The sequence below is a fragment of the Tachyglossus aculeatus genome, chromosome 4 (assembly GCF_015852505.1).
Source record: "Tachyglossus aculeatus isolate mTacAcu1 chromosome 4, mTacAcu1.pri, whole genome shotgun sequence".
NCBI lineage: Eukaryota > Metazoa > Chordata > Mammalia > Monotremata > Tachyglossidae > Tachyglossus > Tachyglossus aculeatus.
In genome coordinates, this window is record NC_052069.1 from 84784571 (window position 1) to 84810209 (window position 25639).

The 25639-nt window shown below is 41.5% G+C and overlaps 1 protein-coding gene across 2 annotated transcripts in view; it reads right to left on the reverse strand.

Moving 5' to 3' along the window:
* VPS13B (vacuolar protein sorting 13 homolog B) overlaps window positions 1-25639 on the reverse strand; it is a 1018523-nt gene that overhangs the window by 817791 nt on the left and 175093 nt on the right. For both annotated transcript variants that reach the window (XM_038744561.1, XM_038744562.1), the window contains exon 16: window positions 19796-19980. In XM_038744561.1, the coding sequence (XP_038600489.1) occupies window positions 19796-19980 (185 nt within the window). The remainder of the gene's footprint in view (window positions 1-19795; window positions 19981-25639) is intronic.

Below are 25639 nucleotides of genomic sequence, written 5' to 3' on the forward strand. Positions count from 1 at the left end.
GTCGCTACCTGTAATTTATTTTAGTGCCTCTCACCTCCACAAAACATAGTCACCTAACTGATGGCAAGGATCCTGTCTACCTATTTCATTTTTTTCTCCCTAGTGGTTAGCACAACCCTGTGCACACAGTAGATGCTCAATCTCCCCCCAGTTCAAAGCCTTATTGAAGCCACATCTCCTCCAAGATACCTTCCCTAAGCCCTCCTTTCCTCTTCTCCCACTTTCTGCATCATCCTGACTTGCTCCCTTTATTCATCACCATCCCCGAGCCCCTCAGCACTTGAGAAGCAGCGTGGCTCAGTGGAAAGAGCACGGGCTTTGGAGTCAGAGATCAAGGGTTCAAATCCCGGCTCCACCACTTCTCAGCTGTGTGACTTTGGGCAAGTCACTTCACTTCTCTGTGCCTCAGTTACCTCATCTGTAAAATGGGGATTAAGACTGTGAGCCCCACATGGGACAACCTGATCAACTTGTATCCCCCCAGCGATTAGAACAGTGCTTCACACATAGTAAGCACTTAACAAATGTCATCATTATTATTATTAGGTAAATATGTGTAATTTACTTATTTACATTAATGTTCATTTCCCCCTCTAGACTGTAAATTCGTTGCGGGCAGGGAATGTGTCTGATTATTGTTATACTGTATTGACCAAGCGCTTAGTACAGTTTTCTATACATAGTAAGCACTCAGTAAATATGACTGACTCAAACATCACTGATTAATGGTTAGGAAGCCTGAGTTCTAGTTTTGATTCAAACATTGGCAAAACTAAGGGGGTAAACAATCGCTCAGGGTTTCATGCTCTCAAACAATATACATATTCTATTAGCTGCCTACCTCTTAAGGATGAAGCATATTCTAAAAAAAAAAAAAAAAAAGACATTGACTTTCGAGCTTCTTGGGGAAAGAAGCTCAATTTTTGCTGTGCCTGCTACTGTTTTCCCTTTGCCTTCTTGCCTCTTTCTTTATAAATGTTTTTCTCAACTGGAGTCACTCCTTTCATGATATGCTGAAGTCCTTTCATTTATAATTTACATGAAAGCCTGCAACAGTGGCCATATTTATTTGCTAGTATACTCAGGACAAAAATTTTCCTTAACATAAAGAGCAGTTTCTCTCCTTGACCCCAACCAATTTGGTTTCTATCCCCTTAACTCCACGGAAACCACCCTCTCAAAGTTCACAAATGATCTCCTTCTTGCCAAATCCAACAGCCTCTACTCCATCTTAAACCTCTTTGACCTATCAGCTGTCTTTGTTACTGCAAACCACCTCTTTCTCCTGGAAACATTAGCCAACCTTGACTTCACTGACACCGTCCTCTCCCGGTTCTCCTCCTGTCTGGCCGCTCATTTGCAATCTCTTTCATGGGCTCCTCCTGCCCACAGAGTCACTCAAGATGCAGTTCTTGGTCCCCTCCATCTACTCTCACTCCCTTGAAGAATTCATTCATTCCCATGGCTTCAACAACCACCTCTATGCACATGACACCCAAATCTACATCTCCAGCCCAGATTTCTAACCCTCTCTCCAATTCTGCATTTCCTCCTGCTTTCCAGACATCTCTACGTGGATGTCCTCCTGTCACCTCAAACTTAACACCTCCAAAACTGAACTCATTTTTCCACCCAGTACCTCTCCTACCCGTGACTTTCCCAATACTGTAGACAGCACCACCATCCCATCTCACAAGCCTATAACCTTGGAATTATCTTTTGATTTCTCTCTTTCATTCAACCTACATATTGGCACGGTGATGGGAACAATAAGGTACTTGAGCTCTGGTATCAGAACCAGTTTTTTAATCTCCCAGAAATCCTCTGCATTTAGACTATGAGCATCATTGAAGTCCTAGAAAAAGCATGCAATATGAGTATAACTATGCTCTAAGAAGTACCTTAGGAAAGCTGGTACCCTAATATGAACAATTTTGCAATGGAAGACAGGCACATGCATCATGCCAAGCCTAAAGAATACTGAATTCCTAATCACATGAGATTTCCATCATCAATACAAAGTTCAAAATTGTCATGGAATGATACTTTCTAGGGAATACATCACACAACGATGCTCTGATTATACCGAGTATTAGAAAACCACAGGAAAAAGGCCAGTGTCTCCTTTGGGAAGCTGTCCCATCCCCATACTGTAGGGGTTCTTCAAGGGTCAGTTCTTGGTCCCCTTCTGTTCTCTATCTACACTCACTCCCTTGGTGAACTCATTCACTCCCACAGCTTCAACTATCATCTCTATGCTGATGACACCCAAATCTACATCTCTGCCCCTGCTCTCTCTCCCTCCCTTCAGGCTCGTGTCTCCTCCTGCCTTCAAGACATCTCCATCTGGATCTCTGCCTGCCCTCTAAAACACAATGTGTCCAAATTATTTTCCCTCCCAAACCCTGCCCTCTCCCTGACTTTCCCATCACTGTTGACGGCACTACCCTCCTACTACAAGCCCGCAACCTTGGTGTCATCCTCAACTCCCCCGCCTTTTAGACTGTGAGCCCACTGTTGGGTAGGGACTGTCTCTATATGTTTCAAACTTGTACTTCCCAAGCGCTTAGTACAGTGCTCTGCACACAGTATGCGCTCAATAAATACTATTGATTGATTGATTGATTGACTCCGCTCTCTCGTTCACCCCTCACATCCAATCCATCACCAAAACCTGCCGGTCTCACCTCCGTAACATCATCAAGATCCTCCCTTTCCTCTCCATCCAAACCACTACGCTGCTGGTTCAACCTCTCATCCTATCCCGACTGGATTACTGCATCAGACTCCTCTCTGATCTCCCATCCTCCTGTCTCTCCCCACTTCAATCTATACTTCACGCCGCTGCCCGGATCATCTTTGTGCAGAAACGCTCTGGGCATGTTACTCCCCTCCTCAAAATTCTCCAGTGGCTACCAGTCAACCTACGCATCAGGTAAAAACTCCTCACTCTCGGCTTCAAGGCTATCCATCAACTCGCCCCCTCCTACCTCATCTCCCTTCTCTCCTTCTCCAGCCCAGCCCGCACCCTCCGCTCCTCTGCTGCTAACCTCCTCACCGTGCCTCGTTCTTGCCTGTCCCGCCATCGACCCCCGGCCCACATCATCCCCCTGGCCTGGAATGCCCTCCCTCCGCACAGCCGCCAAGCTAACTCTCTTCCTCCCTTCAAAGCCCTACTGAGAGTTCACCTCCTCCAGGAGGCCTTCCGAGACTGAGCCCCCTCCTTCCTCTCCCCTTCCCCAACCCCCCCCGCCCTACCTCCTTCCTCTCCCCACAGCACCTGTATATATGTTTGTACAGATTTATTACCCTATTTTACTTGCACATATTTACTACTCTATTTATTTTATTTTGTTAATATGTTTTGTTTTGTTGTCTGTCTCCCCCTTCCAGACTGTGAGCCCGCTGTTGGGTAGGGACCGTCTCTATATGTTGCCAACTTGTACTTCCCAAGCGCTTAGAACAGTGTTCTGCACACAGTAAGCGCTCAATAAATACAACTGAATTAATGAATGCATGACAATGACAATGTGGCCCTAGGCTTCGTATCAGACTCAAGTGCTACACAGTTGTGGTACTGTCCAAGCCTTTACACAGTTACAATCTTTGGACTCACTTTGGATGTCAAATGGTTTCTTGTACTCATCCAGCAGCATTACATATCACGGAGAATCAGTGTGGCCTAGTGAAAAGTGCACAGGCCTGGGCGTCGGAACATAATTCATTCATTCATTCATTCAATCGTATTTACTGAGCGCTTACAGTGTGCAGAGCACTGTACTATGCGCTCGGGAAGTACAATTCGGCAACAGATAGAGACACTCCCTACCCAACAACGGGCTCACAGTTTAGAAGGGGGAGGCAGACAACAAAACAAGTAGACAGGCAACAATAGCATCAAAATAGAAAAATAGAATTATAGATATATATACATCATTAATAAAATGAATAGAATAACAGATATATACAAATATACACAAGTGCTGAGGGGCGGGGAAAGGGGTAGAGCAGAGGGAGGGAGTAGGGATGATGGGGAGGGGAGGAGGAGCAGAGGAAAAGGGGAGCTCAGTCTGGGAAGGCCTCATGGAGGAGGTGAGCTCTCAGTAGGGCTTTGAAGGGAGGAAGAGAGCTAGCTTGGCAGATGGGCAGGGGGAGGGCATTCCAGGCCAGGGGGATGACATGGGCCGGGGGTCAACGGTGGGACAGGCGAGAACGAGGCACGGTGAGGAGGTTCGTGGCAGAGGAGTGGAGGCTGGGCTGGAGAAGGAGAGAAGGGAGGTGAGGGTGCTGATCCTCGATCTACCGCTTGTCTGCGGTGTGACCCTGAGCAGGTCACTTCACTTCTCTGTGCCTCAGTTTACCTCATCTGTAAAATGGGAATTGACATTGTGAGTCCCACATGGGACAGCGACTGGGTCCAGCTCGATTTGCTTGTAGCCACCCCAGCGCTTCATAGAGTGCCTAACACATAGTAAGCACTTAACAAAATGCCATTATTATTATTATTCTATCAGCCCTGATTAACGACAAATCCTCATATCCTAAACATGACTTTCTGAAATGAGGGCAATTGGACAGTATAGGATCAGTGCCCAATCAATCGTATTTATTGAGCGCTTACTGTGTGCAGAGCACTGTACTAAGCGCTTGGGAAGTACAAGTTGGCAACACATAGAGACAGTCCCTACCCAACAGCGGGCTCACAGTCTAATACTCCCAATACTCCCATCCTAGTTGCATGGGTGTAGGATGAAAGGAGGACACCCAAATGGCTGCTATATGGGAGCTGAATAAATGTGACACAAAACAGGAGGGATAAGGAAATGCTTTCAGAATTCAAGGAAGCACAGCCTCTGACAATATGACCTGGCAACTGAATATTAGGAAACAACTGGTCACCAGACAGCTTGACAAGCTGCAGTCAAGAAAGGAACTGGTCCTTTGAGAGGATCATGAAACAAGTAAAACTGAAAATTGCCAGGCGTTCAAAAAGGAGCAAAAAACACCAGGACAAGAGGAGGCTGTCTTTGTAATTACAGGATGTTACAAAGGCCACAGTGACCTTCTCAGTCACATACTTACACACGCACACATAGTCACAATCAGTTGTATCATTTGAGATAACCAAAAACAATTCATACACCTATGTGTGTGTGTTTGTGTACATGTGCGTGTATGTATATATATATATATATATATATATATATATATATATATTTAAATATAGGAATTTTTTATGATTTGCTATAAAAAATGTATGTGTGTGTATTTTTAGATATATCCACACAAAAAACAATTGTTTCTAGAAGAGCATTTCTATTTGTTAGGAACTTCCAAAACACACACACACACACACACACACACACACACACACACACACACGTTAATTCACTAATTTCAAAAAAGTGAGAAAATAACTTCAATCTACAGAAATTTTAATTTTCTTCCACCACAAGTCCATTTCACAACAGAAGATCTGGTGTGAATTCAGAGTTAAATGAGCCAGGTACTCTCACACTAGACGTTTCAAATAACAGAACGGTACTTTCAATCAGTTAACATGACTTCATCATACAGAAATTTTTACTTTGATCAAATAGACATGTGTTTCATAACCTTTCTAAATACAAATCTGAATGTTTTACTTGCTAAAGCAAACAGCAAACATCCTTGCAATGTGTACGGATGCTTGGAAAAGTCACTTCATTATAACAGACTTTATTCATTGAAATTTTTACACAACAGGAAACATTCTAGAGCAGGAAAATGAAATATTTTTTAAAAAAACTTTTTTCTTAAAATTCCTTCTTACACAAGTTTAACTATTTTTGTCCCAAATCTGTTAAAGTCATTACATCCTTTCTGGTTTAAGCAAATGCCTTTGCCTGTCTTCACTTTTCAGCTCCCACTTCTACACTAATTCTTACTGCATGCCTGCCCCACACCCACTCTGACTTCTGGAATGATTCTTTTTCACCAAATTCAGCTCTATTTTCCATTCTTGACTTTCTTTATATGTGATTGTGAAGGACCTTCGACCCCAAGGAAAGCCTAGCCTTTAAAGGTTGACAAGAAAGGTTCGGCCAAGAGGAGAGAAGAGGAAGGAAGAGGGATTTTTCAGGATGTGGACTACCTGTTAACCTCTGCTTCGAGGCCATTCATAAAAAGAATACAAAAAAAATTCCCCCAAAAAATCAACCTCCCTAAGAGAACCTCATTTTTCACTCTTTCAGTACCATATGGTTATTACTGATAATGAAACACAATCTTTTTTACGGAATAATTTTCAAAAAAGCATTCTAAAAGTCTAATAAAATACATCATAAAGACTCCCTTCACTTTTCTGTAGTGGACTGAAAATAACTGAGGATGATTCACAAAAGGTAGGCATGCTCCCTTCTAAATCTATGCTAAACCTTTAAAATTTGGCACAGGAAGTTTCCTGCCATTTATTTCTAGGGTTGATTTTTTTGTTATCCATCACTGCTTTCTAGCTTGCAAAGTATCACTAACACCACTCCATCAGATGGAAGACTTTTTTTAAAGTGGTATTTGAACAGTATATGCAGAGCAGCATTCTGAGCACTCGCGAAAGAAGATAAAAAAGGGTTGGTAAGCACAATCCCAGGGGGAGACAGATATTAATATAGATTTGGGATAGAGAAAATAGTAGACTCCTCTGAGAGTGATCAGAGCTACTTAGCAATTCCAACATATTGCACTTAGCAGGAAAACAATAGCCAAAAAAAAAGGCGGTGAAGTCTTAGACCGCCAAAACTTCAAAATGACTTGCTAAAATTCAACCAAATCTTGAAACTGCAATCGTATTGCTGTTTGATGTTTCCCAAAATCTCTATGGATTATCGATTCTTTCCATAATTCTCATCGTTCTGACCGATGAGAACCCTACGCCAACCCAAGAACATAAGTGAAATTTGATCTTACTTCAACGCTATAAGCAGAAGCACACAGAAGTATCACAGCACATGTGGGTACGATCGCCCAGGGGAGACAGCAAAATACTCAATCCGAACAAGTTTCATACAGCTGGACTCGGCCCCTTCCAAGTAATTACTCAGGAGAATGCATTCTTGCACTTTGATTTTTAAACAGAGTCTTACTTGTAGATCTGAAAATGAATGGCAACTCTGACCACATAAAGTGGAACTAATAGGGATTCAGAGAGACTTATCCATGTGGCAAGGAAATGATTAGAGTGCAACAACAGGCATTGTAAGTGAATTCAAGTTATTTCTTCTTCGGGGAGGAAAAAAGCAATTTTAAAAATAGAGCATTAGAGCTGCATTTCACTAAATTTCAGGCTTTTTCCTAAATGGTTAAACAACTAAGCAACAACTCCAAAACCCTTTTTATATGAACACCTGGGAAGAATACTGAATCCTGTTACTTTCCTCAGAGTTATCCTGATGTGGTTTAGACCAGATGTTTAAATGCTACAGTATGTACATTTTCTTCTCTTCTTCTAAGGCAAAAGCAAAATAAGAGGAATATTTGACTTCACTCCACAAGAGACCTATTTAATAGTTTGGCGGTTATGTAAGTAAAGGTAGCTTGGCTAAGTCAATGTTGACGACATACAGAACGACATGATCCTAATGAGTTGGAAAATATTGGCTCTCATGAGAATCGACCAGATGCTACCGCGCTGAGAAAGCTACTGTATTATTGAATTTCATTTTTATGAGGTAAAATTTATTATTCAACCATTAAGGTATCCCACATGAAATCTTGCATAAAATAGTTTTACAGTTACTTTCTGGAAAGGACATTTTATTTTAACTTTAAAACATCATTTACATGTGGGATTCAAATTGCCTTCGGTACAGAATTTAGGTCTGCAAGCAATTTCCCCAAAATACCAGATTAATGGAACTGGATTGTCAACAAAATAATGAACTACCTGAAAAGGACGAGGGGGAAGAAAAAAGTGGTAGCTAAGTCGAGTTTTCCGGGGCTAACTACTGCCCTATGTGACACTATCTGTTGTTTTGAAAGGATGATGTTAGAAACTGGGCTTCAAACACCAATATATTAAATACACTTCAACAATACAGGAAATGTAGTTCATGCAATAAGTGGACAAAATGAGATAACTGGTATTGTTGTATGTCACCACTATATGTCATTATGCCAATTACTTCATTTTGTCTACATACAGTACCTGAGGTACATTGTACAGATTGATGCTGTTACTTCTTCAGGGCCAGGCAACAAACCAAGGACACACGAGATCTAGAACTACAATCCCCCGGGGCCCCATGCAATGTTTCTCATTCAATTACTGCACCCATCCTATCGCCGCTGGCTGGAATAGTGTTTCTCACTGGCCGTTGGGCATAAACTACCTCCTCGGGACTCATAGGGAACAGGTTCAGGTGCTGTTATCCCAGTTCCAGCCTCCCTTTCTTCTTACAAAGGCAGTAAAATCATAAAGTCCTGGAGCCACCCACTACAAGCACTTAGTACACTGCTCTGCACATAGTAAGCACTCAATAAATACGATTGAATGAATAGAGCCTTGGGTACATCTTTTTTCTCATAGTAGTTTCTAGCCGCTGACGGTCGAGCTACTGCCACTCACCAAGGGAGAAACAGAAAATTTCTAAAGTTGTCCTAGTCTTGGACACCATTTTAAATTAGGATACTTCAATTACAGGATCACTCCCCACCAGTGAAATGCATGGGCATCCCATGGACATCTAATGTATTGTCCATAGTAATTGAAGAGGTAGCTAAGTGTGTAAACAAATAGAGTGGAGAGGGGCAGAGAGAGAGAAAAGAGAGAGATAACGAATCAATCGACAGCATTCTTTGAGCCCCTGTGTTCAGAACATGGTACTAAGTGCTTGGGAAGGTAAAAGAGTTGTCATTCAAACAGAATAGACAGACACAAACTAGTTATAGAGAGGAGAAAGTAATAGATACAGACATGAGTGCTAGCTGGGGTCATGAATATGCTTAGTACAGTGCTCTGGACACACTAAGCACTCAATAAATACGATTGAACGAATAACTGCTTAGGTGCCGTAGAAAGACTGAAGTGGAGGTCGGAGGGAATACGATGGAGAGGTAAGAGATTAACTGGTGAAGGCCTCCAAGAGGAGATGTGATTCTGAAGGGCTCTGCAGATGGGGAGAGCAGTTTCAGATAGGAAGGTAAAGAGGGTTCGAGGCAGGCAGACAAGGCGTGAGCAGGAGTTGGGCAGCAGGAGGAATGAGATGGTGTGGTGGGGTTCAGTTACGTGTTCTTAGACTAGAAGGAACGTGGGAGTGTTCGAAGGCAGCGGGGAAGAGACTCCCAGAAAATGCACAGCTGTAGATGGTGGACAGTGCGGGAGGACAGTGAGTGTTTATAGAAGGCAAGACCTACTTTGAGCTTCACTCTGCCGCACTGCTGACTGTATATTAATCAATCCATTGTACTCATTGAGCGCTTACTATGTGCAGAGCACTATATTAAGCACTTGAAAGGGTACAATACAACAGAATTAGCAAACACATCCAAGTGCTTAGTAGAGTCCTCTGCACACAGTAAGCGCTCAATAAATACGATAGAATGAATGAATTCCCTGTCCATAATGAGTTTACAGTCTAGAAGTGGAGACGCACATTAATAAGAATAAATTTATAATATGTAAGTTAAAGATATGTATGATATTAAGGCTGGCAGACAACAGAGGAGCAGTTGGGGTTCAGATTGGAGGATAAAGAATGAATGCATTTATTTGTATGCTGGGGAATTAAAATGAGGAGAATACTTTAGAGGTTTCATTTAGAAGGCCATGGGTATAAGTTGATTACCCTTCAATGATAATAATTAATAAAATTATGGTACTTGTTAAGCACTTACTTTGGGCCAAGTACTGTTCTAAGCACTGGGGTAGATACATAGATTCATTAATTCATTCATTCAATCATATTTATTGAGTGCTTACTGTGTGCAGAACACTGTACTAAGCACTTGGAAAGTTCTGCAAGGTTGTCAGCCTGGACACAGTCCCTGTCCCACATAGGACTCACACTCTTAATCTCCATTTTACAGATGAGGTAAATGAGGCCCACACAAGTGAAGTGACTTGCCCAAGGTCACACAGCAGACATGTGGTGGGGCCGGAATTAGAACCCATCACCTTCTTTCAGGCCCATGCTCTATTCCCTAAGCCAGGCTGCTGGTTTACGAAAGCATTTGTTATGAAGTGCACTAAATCAGTGCGAAATATTTTTAACTTAACTAAAGCAGTATTTTTATTCGGTGAGAAATTAACTGTAAACAAGATGTGGCAGGGAATGTGACTGCATCTGTTTATTGTTTCATTCTACTATCCCAAGCGCTTAGTCTAGTGCTCTGCACACAGTAAGAGCACAATATGACTGAAGGAACAAATCTCACAGGTGGAGGGTATCAGTAGCTGAGTGCTATGAGAATTTCAACTTTTGTTAGAGACACGCTTGACAATTTGGAGCTTGCAATCTAGTGGAGAAGGGGAGTTCATTCAATCATATTTATTGAGCGCTTACTGTATGCAGAGCACTGTACTAAGCACTTTGGATCCTACAACTACTCAGCATACCTTTACTTCGTACTCTGGCTATGCCTGTTTCAGCTTTCTACTTGCATATTTATCCTTGATGCATTAAGCAACATGCATCCCAGGTAGCAGAATTCAAAGACAGCATTTAAGTTTTCGATCAGGAATGGAGATCTTTAGAGAAACTACCAAATGAGGCCGGGACATATCCGTGATCGCTTCTAATGTTCAGTCCATTAGGGAGTAAGCTTAGGAGCCTGAAAAATTTCTTCAAGCAGCCAAACTCTTTCCACAGTTGTCAGAACCCAGCTCTGGTGATCATGTCCAATACTGCTGTTCGGCACAGTGGAGGGAGCTTGAGACTTTTCAGCAACTCTTCTGAATTCTGGAAAGATCATGCCCACTATGCTTCGCTGTGGTTGGAAACTACACTGTGATTTGGGGAGCAACAGTGATTCGATTTGTGTTTTAAATCAATTCAATTTGATCCCAAGAGGAAAGGGGTATAATCCCATTACAGTGCCTCAGATGCAGAATAGTATTTAATAAGCAGTTTCTAGTGGTAGAAGTCTGGTCAATTGGAAACAGAACAGGCCTGTGATTCAGGAGTTATGGGTTCGAGACGCAGCTTGGCCATGGGCCTGCAGTGAGACCTTGACTATTCACTTGGCCAATAAGGAGCTTATATTCCTCATCTGTAAAACGTGGATAACAACAACTGGTCATCATCATCAATCGTATTTATTGAGCGCTTACTGTGTGCAGAGCACTGTACTAAGCGCTTGGGAAGTACAAGTTGGCAATATATAGAGACAGTCCCTACCCAATAGTGGGCTCACAGTCTAAAAGGGGGAGACAGAGAACAAAACCAAACATACTAACAAAATTAAATAAATAGAATAAATATGTACAAGTAAAATAGAGTAATAAATATGTACAAACATATATACATATATACAGGTTCTGTGGGGAAGGGAAGGAGGTAAGGTCAGGAACATGTCTACCAAATCTGGTATAATGTACTCTCCCAAGTGCTTAGTATGGTGCTCGGCACACAGTAAGTGCTCAATAAATTTGATTGATTTTATCACACGATGCTCTTGATGGTGACCAAATAATAATTAGGCTTCTTCAACCTGAGGGGATTCAGAATGTCTGAAAAATGGTAAAATACTCCCTGTTCCCTGCATGGGAATTTGTATTACTATTTAGCATCCCACATATTAAGAGGACTTTTAACAGAGTATTAAGTATGAAGAAATAGCATCATTTTCCCAAATGTCACCAGGAGATGAGCCAGCCCACAAAAATATATATGTGTGTGTGTGTGTGTGTGTGTGTGTGTGTGTGTGTGTGTGTGTGTGTGTGTGTGTGTGTGTGTGTGTGTGTGTGTTGTATAGAGAAAGAGGAGAGCAGGGCGGGGGGAGAGAGAGAGAAATTGAGGAATGCACGTTCCTCATCATAAGGATGTAAGAACATTCTGGAAATGTTCTAGATAAGAGCCCTGTAAGTATGGACATAACTTTCTAGACTGTGAGCCCGTTGTTGGGTAGGGACTGTCTCAATATGTTACTGACTTGTACTTCCCAAGCGCTTAGCACAGTGCTCTGCACACAGTAAGCGCTCAATAAATACGATTGAATGAATGAATGAAAATATGAAAATACTGTTGACTGAAAGCCTAAGTATTGTACATATCTTTAAATTATACATCAAAAATTATTTATTCATATTAATCAATCAATCACTCATATTTATTGAGCACTTACTGTGTGCAGAGCACTGTACTAAGCGCTTGGGAAGTACAAGTTGGCAACATATAGAGACAGTTCCTACCCAACAGTGGGCTCACAGTCTAGAAATGTGCATCTCCCCTTCTAAACTGTAAGCTCATTATGGGATGCAACGTGTACGCTAATTCTGTTGTAGTGTACCCTTCCAAGTGATTAGTATAGTGCTCTGCACTTAGTAAGAGCTCCATAAATACAATTGATTGATCAACATACAGTCAGCAGAGCATTAGAATAAAACTCAAAGTAGGTCCTCACAGTGGGCTAGCCTAAGCCCAGAGAAGTCTTACATATGGCCTTGGATTTTCAACCAACCTCTGAGCCTGAAGGCTATTATTGAGTTCTGTCATTTTCACATATATAGCTCAGGAAAACGAGACAACGTTTCAAGCAGAATAGATGGCTTTTAGGGGCCAGTTGCAACTCCATGGTTCTGCCATAGCATTAAGCTTCAGATTAAGGGAAAGATCTGTGGAGTAAGTGTCATATGAAAATCTCCTTACACTGCTAACAGGGCTCAGCTAGGCCCAGGCAACACATTCCATCTGGAACAGCTTCACCCGGACCCATAGCATCTATTTACTATCATCATCAATCGTATTTATTGAGCATTTACTGTGTGCACAGCACTGTACTAAGCGCTTGGGAAGTACAAGTTGGCAACATATAGAGACAGTCCCTACCCAACAGTGGGCTCACAGTCTAAAAGGGGGAGACAGAGAACAAAACCAAACATACTAACAAAATAAAATAAATAGAATAGATATGTACAAGCAAAATAAATAAATAAAAAGAGTAACATATGTACAAACATATATACATATATACAGGTGCAGTGGGGAAGGGAAGGAGGTAAGATGTGGGGGATGGAGAGGGGGACGAGGGGGAGAGGAAATGATAAAAATCAAATGATAAAGGAGGAAAGACCACAGCAAGTCAACCAGTTTTTCTCCTTTGGGTCATCATCACAGTAATTTTGGTATTTAAGCGCTTACTGTGCGCCAGGTACTGCACTATGAGCTGGGGTGCATACAAGCAAATTGGGTTGGACATAGTCCCCGTCCCACATGGGGCTCACAGTCTTACTCCCCATTTTACAGATGACAAAACTGAGGTGCAGAGAAGTGAAGTGACTTCCCCAAGGTCACACAGAGAAAAGTGGCAGAGCTGGGATTGGAACCCACAACCTTCTGATTCTCAAGCCCGTGCTCTTGTGACCTACCTAGTGTAAAGAGGAGAGGTTTGAATGCTTACTGCATACAGCTGACTAGTCGGATTTTATAGATAAAATCAAAATAAAAACCAAATCTCTCACCTCCCCTGTTCCGTCTTGCCCCTAGCCACCTGTGCTTTCAAACTTCCCCTCTGCCAATCAGGAGATCTCCCACCTACGTTCAAAATTGACTCTCTGCACTTGGGCCTCTCTTGGGAAACCCTCTCTTCCCACCTTATAAAAACCCAGGCACGCAGTCCTCCTTTCCTTATGACTGCCATCTTTGAACACTCATTCTGATGGTTCCATTCCCTCTGTTCTGAGGCACATTAATAATAATAATAATAATGATGGCATTTATTAAGTGCTTACTACGTGCAAAGCACTGTTCTAAGCACTGGGGAGATTACAAGGTGATCAGGTTGTCCCACGGGGGGCTCACAGTCTTGATCCCCATTTTACAGATGAGGTAACTGAGGCACAGAGAAGTTAAGTGACCTGCCCGAAGTCACACAGCTGACAACTGGCGGAGCCAGGATTTGAACCCATGCCCTCTGACTCCTAAGCCTACGCTCTTTCCACTGAGCCATGCTACTTCTCAGTAAAAGATACTTAAAGTGAACAGAGGGGTCTTTTGTTACCAGAAAATCTTGTTTCTTCACACAGCATTTGGGATATGACAACTTTATTTATTTTCTGAAAAAATGGATATATGAGTTTAGTAGAAAACCTGGTTTGGGAAAACTGACTCCAATCTGTTGGCTCATTGTGGGCAGGGATCGTGCTAACAAGTCTGTTGGATTGTACTCTCCCAACTGCTTATTAACAGTGCTCTGCACACAGTTAGCACTCAGTAATTACCACTGATGGATTGATTGCACATTCTGCTTTTCCTCCACTCTTCTAGAAATTAGAGTATCATTCATGTTTCCCGCCAGGCCCCACAAAAGACAGATCTTGATTCCACTAGAGCAACAAGCTATTCCCTCAACTCCCTCCCACCATTTCTGTCTGTGAGCCCCATGTGGGACAACCTGATTACCTTATACCTACCCCAGTGCTTAGAACGTGCTTGGCATATAGTATGCACTTAACAAATACCATAATTATTATTACTATTAGCCAGGTTGGACAAAGTCCCTGTCCCACATAAGGCTCACAGTCTTAATTCCCATTTTACAGATGAAATAACTGAGGCCCAGAGAATCAATCAATCAATCATATTTATTGAGCGCTTTCTATGTGCAGAGCACTATACTAAGCGCTTGGGAAGTACAAATTGGCAACACATAGAGACAGTCCTTACCCAACAGTGGGCTCACAGTCTAAAAGGGGGAGACAGAGAACAAAACCAAACATACCAACAAAATAAAATAAACAGGATAGAAATGTACAAGCAAAATAAATAAATAAATAAATAGAGTAATAAATATGTACAACCATATACACATATATACAGGTGCTGTGGGGAAGGGAAGGAGGTCAGATGGGGGGATGGAGAGGGGGACGAGGAGGAGAGGAAGGAAGGGGCTCAGTCTGGGAAGGCCTCCTGGAGGAGGTGAGCTCTCAGTAGGGCCTTAAAGGGAGGAAGAGAGCTAGCTGGCGGATGGGCAGAGGGAGGGCATTCCAGGCCTGGGGGATGATGTGGGCCGGGGGTCAATGGCGGGACAGGCGAGAACGAGGTACAGTGAGGAGATTAGTGGTGGAGGAGCAGAGGGTGCGGGCTGGGCAGTAGAAGGAGAGAAGGGAGGTGAGGTAGGAGGGGGCAAGGTGATGGACAGCCTTGAAGCCCAGGGTGAGGAGTTTCTGCCTGATGCGCAGATTGATTGGTAGCCATTGGAGGTTTCTGAGGAAGAAAAGTGAAGTGGCTTGCCCAAGGCCACACAGCAAACATGTGGCAGACCCTGGATTAGAACCCATGAGCTGATGATTCCCAGGTCCACGTTCTAGCCACTAAGCCACATTCCCTCTACAGTAGATGGCTGGCAAGGATAATGTCTATTAATCCCCCTGTACTTTTCCAAATACCTACCTAGTAGTGTTCTGCATACAGTAGGTGCTCAAATACTATTGCTTAGCTGACAAACCCTTGATGAAAAAAAGTCAATTCATTTCTAACTATAAAAACAAGGAGACATAACAGGACAGTTGTAGGGCACAACCCATCCATATGGATAATTTGAATCCCAAGTCTTTCCAGGGACCAATGACATAAAATAAAAAGGGAAAAATCTGTTACTTGAATTTTCCAAAAGTATCATAGACTCCAACAAGTCATGGAAAGAACTACCAATGGAACTGGAAGAACAGGAGTTTATTCCTTTTCAACTCTGCAATGTGATAATTAAAACGAATTATCATTTTATAGTAGCAAAAATGAAGCTATTTCTGCAATATGATAGATAATGAAAATAATAATAATGGCATTTGTTAAGCGCTTACTATGTGTGAAGCACTGTTGTAAGCGCTGGGGGAGATACAAGGTGATCAGGTTGTCCCACGTGGGGCTTTCTTAATCCCCATTTTCCAGATGGGGTAACAGGCTCAGAGAAGTTAGGTGACTTGCCCAGGGTCACAGAGCAGACACGTGGCGGAGCCAGGATTAGAGCCCATGACCTCTGACTCCTAAGCCTGGGCTCTTTCCACTGAGCCACACTGCTTTTCAATACTGTTGGCTTAAAAGACCATGCAGGTCCAATACAAAGTCTACATTCTTTACCACATGCATGAAGGAGATTTATCCCCTCAAAAGTCACATTACTAACTACAGTACACTAAAAGAATAAGCAACTGCAGTATTTATTGAGCATATATTGTGTACAGAGTCCTGTACTAAGTGCTTGAGAGAGTACAATACAGTAAGCAGATACAATACCTCGCTTCAGAGTTTGCTATCTAGTAAGAGGGACAAACAAAATTAATTTGCACATTGGAGGAAAAGTGGGTTTGTAGATGATTGCATACTTCAGTAATAGGGCAGGTAAGACTGTTATGCATAGAGGTGAAAATAATTAATAATAATTATGGTATTTTTTAAGTGCTTACTAGGTGCCAAGCACTGTTCTAAGCACTGGGGTAGATACAAGGTAATCAGGTTGTCCCACATGGGGCTCACACTCTTAATCCCCATTTTACAGATGAGATAACTGAGGCACAGAGAAGTGAAGTGACTTGCCCAAGATCACACAGCAGACAAGTGGCACAGTGGGATTAGAACCCATGTCCTCTGACTCCCAAGCCTGCGATCCTGCCACAAGGCCATGCTGTTTCTCTTATGAGTGGACATGGGGGAAGCAGGCGCAAAAATTCTGTGTTGGAGGTGAGGGGGATATAAATGGGAAAATCAATCAGCACTCTGTTATTCTCACAGGATATAGACAATTCCATTTTTTACTTCTATTTCTATGCAACCTTATGTTGCCAATTTTACTTCCCAAGCGCTTAGTACAGTGCTCTGCATACAGTAAGCGCTCAATAAATACAATTGATGATGATGATGATGATGATGATAGCTGGATTCATTGACAATATTTAGCTCTTCAACAGTGGAGAAGTTAATTTTGTTGGTGTTGGCTTGTACATAGCCTTGGTTGCTGTGCTCGAGTGGACTGAAGCATATAAAGAAATCCAGACAGATGGTAGGGATTCAATCAGAAGTCACAGGCAGGAGATCAAGAACGAAATGAAGCATGTCAATTGGTGTACAAAGGAAGGAGACAGTGGATAAGTACAAGAGAAAGCTGATGGAGAAGCAGTGTGGCATAATGGAAAGAGCACAGGCCTGAGAGTCAGAGGACCCGGGTTCTAGTTCTCACTCTGCTACTTCCTGCTGTGACACCTTGGACAAGTCACTTCACTTCTCTGTGCCACAGCTCCCTCATCTGCAAAATGGGGATTCAATACCTGTTCTCCCTCCTACTTAGACTGTGAGCCCCATGTGGGACCTGATTATCTTCTATCTACTCCAGCATTTAGTACAGGGTTCAGAACATATGGAACGTTTAACAAAACCACAGCATGACAGAATGCTTTAAGGCCAATGGTCACTTGCTTCTGCTTGGTACAGAGAAGAATGGGTCACCGAGGAAGAGTTTGGAAAATACAAAATGATTCATGAATCTGAATATTCAGATACTAACTAAATAGTTCTCTGATGAGAAGCAGCAATATTTTAGTGGCACTTTGAAAATGTCAAAAATATTGCAATCATACTAAATGACACACTTACCCATATATTCACATTTGAAAACACTGGGCCAAAAATCTTATTTTGCTTCACTAGTGTTGTCTCTATGTTAATTTATTCACCTTCTAAAAGAGGTTCTATAACCAAAAAAATAAGTCATGGGCCACCAGAAAATAAGGAAACCTGGCCCTTGTTGCAAGTTTGCCTTTGAAGAAATCTGATATTACTCACTGCAACTGTACTTTTTACTTAATCCATTATGACCTTTACTGCCGTTCTCTGATAAAAATCAAACCGTGTGACATGGAGGTCAAAACTTCTGACATCATCACTTTCTCCTCAATCTTCACAATCTGTAAGAAATTAGTTTCACTAATTTCAAATTTGTCAGGGACAGAAAAGCAGGTTATGAATCACCCAATCATCTGTCAGTAGTCCAGTCCATTTTCTGTAATTCCCACTGCCAGTCTTCTCTAGCAGCAAGTGAAGACGACTGCGGACCCCAGAGATTGCTAACCAAATTCTTAATGGCACAACAAAATTATATAAAAACCAACAGAAAGAAACCACAGTTCTTTTAAAAGAGCCACTGACTTTTAAAAACTAGAGAGGAGATGAAAAGCAAAGACAAATGAAATCACTGCTATTCACAGCAAAGGACAAAACAGATATTTCAGAACAAAGATGATAAAGAAAAACGTAGATCGATACAGCCAGGTGAAAAGGGCTAGAAAACGCAGAATGATGTGATGCAGTCAAAAGGAAAACTTGTCAGTGAAAATGTGTCTGGTGGAGCAATATTCTAAGTGATCAGGGTGTGCGTCTGGAGAGCTTCCACTGTTTCTACCACTTCAGCAGCTGAGCAACAAGGGCTTGAGCAACCCGCAATCTTGGGTTTGACTTAAGCCTGCTGAGTTGGAATGACCCAAATAAAATAAACTGAGGCTACTACTTCTCCATTCCATCTAACAGTGACTTAGGAAAAACTACATACTGCTAAGGTACCCTGAAGGACACACCTCAGATGGATTATAAACCATTTTTCACCCAAAAAAACCTTCAGACTGACAGTTTTAAAGCAACCAAGGCTATGTACAAGCCAACACCAACAATTAACCTCTCCACTGTTGTGAGAGCTAAATATCGCCAATGAATCCAGCTATCTACGCAGCATTTCATGCAAGGTTGCATTGAAATAGAAGTGAAACACGGAATTATCTGTCCCATGAGAGAACAACAGAATGTGACTGTAAGTCTTCCAATATGGCATGAAACATCAGTCTAAAGTGAAGGTAAAAAGCATTGGTTGGGTTCAGTTGTGCATACAGCGGCAATTCTTACAGATCTGGGTCTACTGAGACAGAAGGGAACACTATTTAATTTTTATAGGTGCCTTGCTTTCCGAGACATTAGGGTATAGAGCAAAGATTATTTGATTTTAAGCACTCCACTAGCATGAGTGGGGTGAAAAAGAACATCTAAAAATCAATACAAATTATTGCCCCTCATCAGTTTAATTGGGCTCTGCATACCAACTTTTGCTTCTTCATCTCCTTTTCTTCATTCTTAGGCTTGTTAGTTTGAACTCCAAAATATGTACAAAATAAACTGACATTCATTCAATCTTACGGGTTGAGCACTTACTGTGTGCAAAGTAGATGGCACACTTCAGTCCTACACACTAAGTAACCTAACCAGATCATTTTATATCATTTTGTATCAGGAATATCTTCAGTGACTAAAATCATTAGGCTTGCTATGTTATAATTCATTGAACTTTGGAACACTCGAAAATGAATGAATATAGGCTCTAGATAAAGATCAAAAAGGTTGATGGATCGAATAATGTAGGTAGTGAAAAATGGTCTTCTATGAAACTACAAAATGAATTGAGAAATTGGTTCCAGGGAGCAAAGCTTGGAGGAACTCACGTCATCGATTTTAAGTAATAATACCCACATGTATTATCAATGGTTATTTAAGAGTAATATGTTTGATTTTTGGATTTTCTTTGACCAACAGGATCTGCCTTGCTCACTGAAATATTGTGTTCTTACCTGAAGTATGAAAGATTTCATTCAGCAAAGCTTCATTAACAATGGCCGTACTGATATTCCCAGTATGATAGGTCCAACTTTCATAAATTGCTTGCATCAAAAGGGTCTGGGCTCTTGTAGCTTGAAGTGTGAGGCTTGGGAGCTCAAATATGCACTCGGTTAACGGAACCTGCGTCCGTTTGGTCCTATTAAGGAAAACACAGAAAAATGGAATCAGATAACATACTGTTTTCCTGCTACATTTAAAATGTTTACAAAAATTGATGCTTTGGGGTATGATTTTTTTAAAAAAATAAGTAGGATAGCATTTTTCATGACATTTTACCCGTATCTGACAGGTGTAGTTTTAACCTAAGGTAAAAATATAGTTCTTGTTTAAGCCTTTCTTAATTAACTTATTCCTAATACACCAAAAAAAAAGACATTTAGAAAAAGAAACACCCCCAAATCAGCATCACGATGTCTGCAATTGTGTCCAAAAGTGAATTTGTTTTCCAATTTTGAAGGTGCGGACAATAGGCAAATAGGCACTAGACATGTAAGCAGAAATCCTGAAACAGTAAATTTGTTATGTAGTAATAATAATAATAGCATTTGTTAAGCGCTTACTATGTGCAAAGCACTGTTCTAAGCGCTGGGGGGGATACAAGGTGATCAGGTTGTCCCATGTGCGGCTCACAGTCTGAATCCCCATTTTACAGATGAAGTAACTGAGGCACAGAGAAGTGAAGTGACTTGCCCAAGGTCACACAGAAGACAAGTGGCGGGGCTGGGATTAGAACCCATTACCTTCTTATTCCCAGGCCCATAATCTACCCACTACACCATGCTACTTCTCTGTTTCTGTTGTCACTTAAACAAATCCTATTTAGTAATATGTATTTCTTCCTTCATATTGTTACTGCTTACTTTCCCTGTCCCTCTTTAAAGGTGCTCTTTGACTAATTTTAAGGTTCGTTCTGCAATTTTTAAAACAGGTTCAATATTAGCTATTTGGGTCCTTAAATTCAATTTGCAAATCCCTACTGATGAAAGTTTGAAAAAATAACCAGCTTGCTAGCGTAGGTGAAAAAAATACCCAGAAGAGAGTAATTCTGAGCAGTTCCTTCTATGCAAAAGAGCATGAATAATCCAATCACTCTGTCTCCAGCCGGATAAGTTTCCAACATTTAAGAGGTGCTGTGGAATAGCAAAGGTTACGTCTGGAAGGTTAAAGCAATAGCAACTTACAAGGCAGCATTTTGGAATTGCTTCATTTTAAAAGTGCAAGATTACTATTTATTTGATGTGTAGGTCAGCTACTGTACTGAGCTACCCTTACTTTCAAACTAATAGGCCTCACATAAAAAGTTTCCCAGATGGATAGTAACTCTACACTGGATATACTTAAAAATATGCAAATTCTGAAAGGTTCACTTATTGTGATTTTTAATAATCTCTTTGGGAGCGGAAAAAAAAACCCCCAGCAATTTTCACTTTAGGATTTTTTGTTTAAACAAAGTAACAACACCCAAATCAGCCAAACATTAAAAAGTAAGAGTAATAAGACAATGTGTCTAGCAAATGATTCTTAAAAGTATAAACAAAGCTTTGAAAATTTTGGATGACAGGGGTTGCTTCCTAAATGCATCTGTTGATACAATAATTCATCAGTGTTTTCATGGGCTTTGATATTATTTAACTGTTGCCTATAAAAAACAGTTACAAAAAACATAAAGCTTGAAATCTATAAAACCCATACCTTCATTACATTTCAATGCTTTTTTGAGTATAACATAGCTCAAAATATAAATCAAGATTCAAAATTTGTGTCAAATAAAATTAACAAACCCGCATTTTAAAACTCCTTGGCCACAACAATAGAATTCATTTATATCCCAAATACTTATTTCTCATGAACAGAGCAGAAGGCTACAGCTGAACATATGTTCATTTAAAAGAACAGGTTAAAAAACTATCAATTCAAACATTATTCTCCAGGGGAAGATAAATCCTAATGTAACTAGCGGGATAAACAACTCATTAAAACCAAACTTGGACAAACTCCAGAATAAATTTAAGGAAATAGGAGCGAGCAAGTCTTGATACGTAGTGGCCAAAGCTAAAAATGAATGTGACCTAACGAAATGATTCTGAAAATACACCCTGGGTGTACCTACGTTGCTGACAAACTGTAAAATATATTTCCTGAAATATCTGGAGAAAATCTGGCATATCTTTAAAGAAAATAATTTTCTTCACAGTTTTTGAATAAAAAACATGGAAACGGTGCTTGCATGCTTCGAGCAAAGGAATTAGTTTAACCAATCCCTGAAAGTTCACCGGAGTACCATGAAATTTTTGCAATATGTAGACTTAAGAAACAGAAACCCATTCTTTTAAAATCAACACCTCTCAATGACTGAAAGAATATAGTAGTGAACGGCCTGTACTTTGGTTTATACAGAGTCCCCGAATGCAAAGGCTGGAACCTGTAGAATGTTTCCAAAAATGTAATTTTGTTATTACTCATATCCTGTACAGTAAAATATGATTAGTTCATTTTTTCCAAGGTAGCAATACCTATAACACACTACCAGAACCTACTGCTCAAGGGTAGGCACTGAATGAAGTTTAGGAATGTATATATTTTTGTGGCATTCTGATCAGATGATCAATATGTGATTTATGACTGAATTATATGCCATATGCCCCCAAATGTTGGGACTTCAGTCTTCACATGCAGTACAAAATTTGTTGCCATACAGAAAATGAGGAGTGGGATGGATAGAGCATGGCATGGGAGTCAGAAGAACCTGGGTTCTCATCCTGCCTCTGTCAGCTAAGTGACTTTAGGCAAATCACTTCACTTCTCTGTGCCTCAATTACTTCATCTGTAAAATGGGGAATAAGACCTTGAGGCCCAACTGATTAGCTTGTATCTGCCCCACTGCTTAGTACAATGCCTGGAACAAAATCAGTGCTTAAAAAATGTCATTAAAAGAAGGTTATGCTAAAAGTACTCAATCCTTATCCTCAGAGTTTACACATCTACCAACACTGCATATTGTAGTCTCCTGAGCGCTTAGTACAGTGCTCAGCACACAGTAAGCACTAATAAATACCATTAATTGACTGATTTACAACCTGAGATCATTTGAGTTTGGGTGGTGACTATAGGACATGCACTAAAATGCTCAGACTCACCTGCACATACTGGTAAAATTCACTATCTGTGACATAAACATTTAATACGTACAAAACACACATTTATAAGCTCCCTTCACTGACAAAAGCATGCACTGACCAGTTAAATAATAATGATGACATTTATTAAGCGCTTACTATGTGCAAAGCACTATTCTAAGCACTGGGGAGGTTACGAGTTGATCAGGTTGTCCCACAGGGGCCTCACCGTCTTAATCCCTATTTTACAGATGAGGTAACTGAGACCCACAGAGGTTAAGTGACTTGCCCAAAGTCACATAGCTGACAATTGGCAGGGCTGGGATTTGAACCCATGACCTCTGACTCCAAAGCCCGTGCTCTTTCCACTGAGCCATGCTGCTTCTCTGAAAGCTAAAGTTAGACACAGTAATACTCATCTGTAGTAAAAAAATAATAATAATCATTTACTGAGTGCTTACTGTGTGCAAGACACTGTATTAAGCACTTGGGAGAGCAAAAAATAACAACAGACACAGTCCCTGTCCACAACAAGCTCATAGAGGGGGGGACAGCTATTAATATAAATAAATAAATAAATAACCTCCAGGATACAAAACTCTTATTTTGTTTCACCCTATCATTAAGTTCTTAAGGAGTATAGACAGAAATGAGCTGCTGAAGATTTGGGGCAGGTTTACACCAGTGAGCAATAGAGGGAAATGTTGGTTCTCTAGGGAACGTGAGGAGAGAGGTGTGGGATGTAGCTAAAGTGCTGATCAGAAACGTTATTATAATTATAATCACACTTATTAAGCATTTACTGTGTGCCAAGCACTGTTCTTAGCACTGCGGTACAGAAGGTAATCAGGTAATCAGGTTATGTACTGCCCCAGTCCCACATGGAGCTCACAGTCTTAATCTCCATTCTACAGATGACGTGACGGAGGCCCAGAGAAGTGAAGTGACTTGCCCAAGGTCACATAGCAGACAAGTGGTGGAACCGGGATTAGAACCCATGACCGTCTGACTCGCCTGGGCTCTATCCACTAGGCCACATTCTGCAAGCTCGTTTTGGGCAGAGAACGTGTCTCCCAAGTGCTTAATACAATGCTCCACATAGTAATTCATTCATCTCCCTTACTGTACACATTTCTGCCAATTCACTATAAAAATTTTTGATCAGCTTAAATAATAATGATGGTATTTGTTAGGCACTTACTTTGTGCCAAGCACTGTTCTAAGCGCTGGGGGAAATGTAAGGAAATCAGGTTGTCCCACGTGGGGCTCACAGTCTTAATCTCCATTCTACAGATGACGTGACCGAGGCCCAGAGAAGTGAAGGGACTTGCCCAAGGTCACATAGCATACAAGTGGTGGAACCAGGATTAGAACCCATGACCGTCTGACTCGCCTGGGCTCTATCCACTAGGCCACATTCTGCAAGCTCGTTTTGGGCAGAGAACGTGCCTCCCAAGTGCTTAATACAATGCTCCACCCAGTAATTCATTCATCTCCCTTACTGTACACATTTCTGCCAATTCACTATAAAAATTTTTGATCAGCTTAAATAATAATGATGGTATTTGTTAAGCGCTTACTTTGTGCCAAGCACTGTTCTAAGCGCTGGGGGAGATATAAGGAAATCAGGTTGTCCCACGTGGGGCTCACAGTCTTCATCCCCATTTTACAGATGAGGGAACTGAGGCCCAGTGAAGTGACTTGCCCAAAGTCACACAGCTGACAATTGGCGGAGCCGATATTTGAACCCATGACCTCTGACTCCCAAGCCCGGGTTCTTTCCACTGAGCCACGCTGCTTCTCTGCTTCTCTTTACAGCTACGGCTTTGAATCATAAATACTGCATAAATTTCTTCCAGATTTTGCTGAGACAATCAATGGCATTTATTGAGCGTTTGGGTTCATTCAATTGTATTTATTGAGCGCTTACTGTGTGCAGAGCACTGTACTAAGCGCTTGGGAAGTACAAGTTGGCAACATATAGAGACGATCCCTACCCAACAGTGGGCTCACAGTCTAGAAGGGGGAAGGGTTGTGCAGAGTGTACTAAATACTTGGGAGCACAATACAACAGTCAGTAGAAGCGTCTCCTGCCAAAGGGAGGTTATAGGGTACAGGTGAAGACAGACAAAACAGATTGTGAGCCTTCTAGACTGTGAGCCCACTGTTGGGTAGGGACCGTCTCTATGTGTTGCCAACTTGTGCTTCCCAAGCGCTTAGTACAGTGCTGTGCACACAGTAAGCGCTCAATAAATACGATTGATTGATTGATTGATTATGGATATGGACATAAGTGCTGTGGGGCTGCACAATAGCAAGTGGTTAAAGGGTACAGATCTAAGTGTATAGGGGATTCAAATGAGAGAGGGAGCAGGGAAAGTGAGGCCTCTTGGAAGAAAAGTGATTTTAAGAGGGCTTTGAAGGAGGGGAGAGTTGTCTGTCAGATATGAAGGGAAGCAGAGAAGCAGCGTGGCTCAGTGGAAAAAGCCCGGGCTTTGGAGTCAAAGGTCAGGGGTTCAAATCCCGGCTCCGCCAATTTTCAGCTGTGTGACTTTGGGCAAGTCACTTCACTTCTCTGGGCCTCAGTGACCTCATCTGTAAAATGTGGGTGAAGACTGTGAGCCTCATGTGGGACAACCTGATCCCCTTGTAACCTCCCCAGCGCTCAGAACAGTGCTT